The 1,896-nt window shown below is 51.4% G+C and overlaps 1 protein-coding gene across 1 annotated transcript; it reads left to right on the top strand.

The window, feature by feature from the left end:
• Window positions 1-6: 6 nt before the first annotated feature.
• Window positions 7-1,638, top strand: LOC131887479 (DNA repair protein RAD51 homolog 1-like). The gene has a single exon (XM_059236105.1). The coding sequence runs from the start codon at window positions 101-103 to the stop codon at window positions 1,166-1,168; it is 1,068 nt and encodes a 355-aa protein (XP_059092088.1). The 5' UTR covers window positions 7-100; the 3' UTR covers window positions 1,169-1,638.
• Window positions 1,639-1,896: the final 258 nt, after the last annotated feature.

Genomic DNA, 1,896 nt, shown 5'->3' with positions numbered 1-1,896 from the left:
ATCCCGATGACTCCGATGATGTCCATTTGTGAGATTCCATCCAAATTCTGAGTCCGTGAGTCCGGGAGCTCACTCAATCCTTGTATTCGGGAGCTCCAGCATGGCCTCCTCGGCTTCCGCCATGCGCGCTCACCCCACGGAATCGGCCCGCCCGCAGGTTCAAAGTGAGCAGGTCCCGGAGGGGGCCGTCGCGGGCGAAGAGAGTTTGGGTCCTTTGCCCATCATCGGTTTGGAGCAGCACGGAATCTCGGCCGGCGACATCAAGAAATTGGCCGAGGCCGGTTACAACACCATCGAATCCGTGGTGTACGCGCCCAAGAAGAATCTCCTGACCATCAAGGGCATATCCGAGGCCAAGGCCGATAAGATTCTGGCCGAAGGTCAAAAACTCGTGCCCACGGGGTTCACCACGGCCACCGAAATGCATCTGCGGCGATCCCAGATCATTCAGGTCACCACGGGTTCCAAGGAATTGGATAAATTGCTCAATGGCGGGATCGAAACCGGTTCCATCACGGAATTGTTCGGCGAGTTCCGCACGGGCAAGTCTCAGTTGTGTCACACTTTGGCCGTGACGTGTCAGTTGCCCATTGATTTGGGCGGGGCCGAGGGAAAATGTTTGTATATTGACACGGAGGGCACGTTCCGCCCCGAGCGATTATTAGCCACGGCAGAACGCTATGGGCTGTGCGGCAATGATGTCCTGGACAATGTGGCCTATGCTCGGGCCTACAACACGGACCATCAGTCCCAACTATTGATCCAGGCCTCGGCCATGATGGCGGAATCCCGTTATGCCCTCATTATCGTCGATTCGGCCACGGCCTTGTATCGGACGGACTTCAGCGGTCGCGGCGAGCTGTCTTCGCGACAAATGCACTTGGCGCGCTTTTTACGGATGTTGCTCCGGCTTTCGGATGAGTTTGGCGTGGCGGTGGTGATCACCAATCAGGTAGTGGCCCAAGTGGATGGGGCGGCCATGTTTGCGGCCGATCCCAAGAAGCCCATTGGGGGCAATATCATGGCTCACGCCTCCACCACCCGATTGTCTTTCCGGAAAGGCCGTGGCGAGCAACGGATATGTAAGATCTACGATTCACCCTGTTTGCCGGAGAGTGAAGCCGTGTTTGCCATTAATGCGGATGGCATTGGGGATGCCAAGGATTGATCCCAAGTCAATTGTAAAACTAGCCGTTGTTCCTGGGGGAAAGAAGACCCGATAATAATATAGACGTGAGACGGGCGCCGTTTTGGAACATTGACGTCTTGAATGAGTTTTTAACTGGCTGCTGCTGATGGCCCGTGATCGGGAAGAAAAGTGTTGAGTCTTCGTATTTTTTTCTCCAATGGACAACAAGGAGGGGTCTATTGAATAATGGTGTCGACAAGATGGAACATGATTGTGATGTTGACCTTATCAGTGCCTTGTTTTCTGTAGTCAAGTCCCGATCAAGGGCCATCAATTTGGGATTCCTGCTTTCAAAGCACAATTTCTTGACTTCCCTGGGTTGTGTCCGTGTGCTACTCAACAATCGATCGTTCCTAAATTGAAGCTCAAGGGTGGAGATTAACTGAGAATGCTCTAAATAAGGTGGACTGTTGCGCCAGAAAACAAAATAAATTGATCATGAATTCGAATCAGAAATTGAGGCACGTGCGTGTATGACTTTCAGACAGTGCCTTTTCGTCATTCGTTGCAATGAAAGCGCATTACCTCCGGTACACGAAGCTTGATCGCTAATTTCACTGAAAAATTGCCTACGTACCAAGACCATGTTTGATTTGCCCTAATTAACCCTTGGCCTAAGTAACTGCCTGTTCATTTTCATGTAAACTTCAAAAGTATCTTGAATACTGGCCCGGCTTAGTTTCAGGGTCTACAGAAAAAATCTACTA

This window comes from Tigriopus californicus, chromosome 9 (genome assembly GCF_007210705.1).
Source record: "Tigriopus californicus strain San Diego chromosome 9, Tcal_SD_v2.1, whole genome shotgun sequence".
Classification (NCBI taxonomy): domain Eukaryota; kingdom Metazoa; phylum Arthropoda; class Copepoda; order Harpacticoida; family Harpacticidae; genus Tigriopus; species Tigriopus californicus.
This window is presented reverse-complemented; position numbering and strand designations above follow the sequence as displayed.

Coding starts and splice junctions, on each gene's coding strand:
- LOC131887479 (XM_059236105.1), top strand. CDS start 101: ATGGCCTCCTCGGCTTCCGCCATGCGCGCTCACCCCACGGAATCGGCC.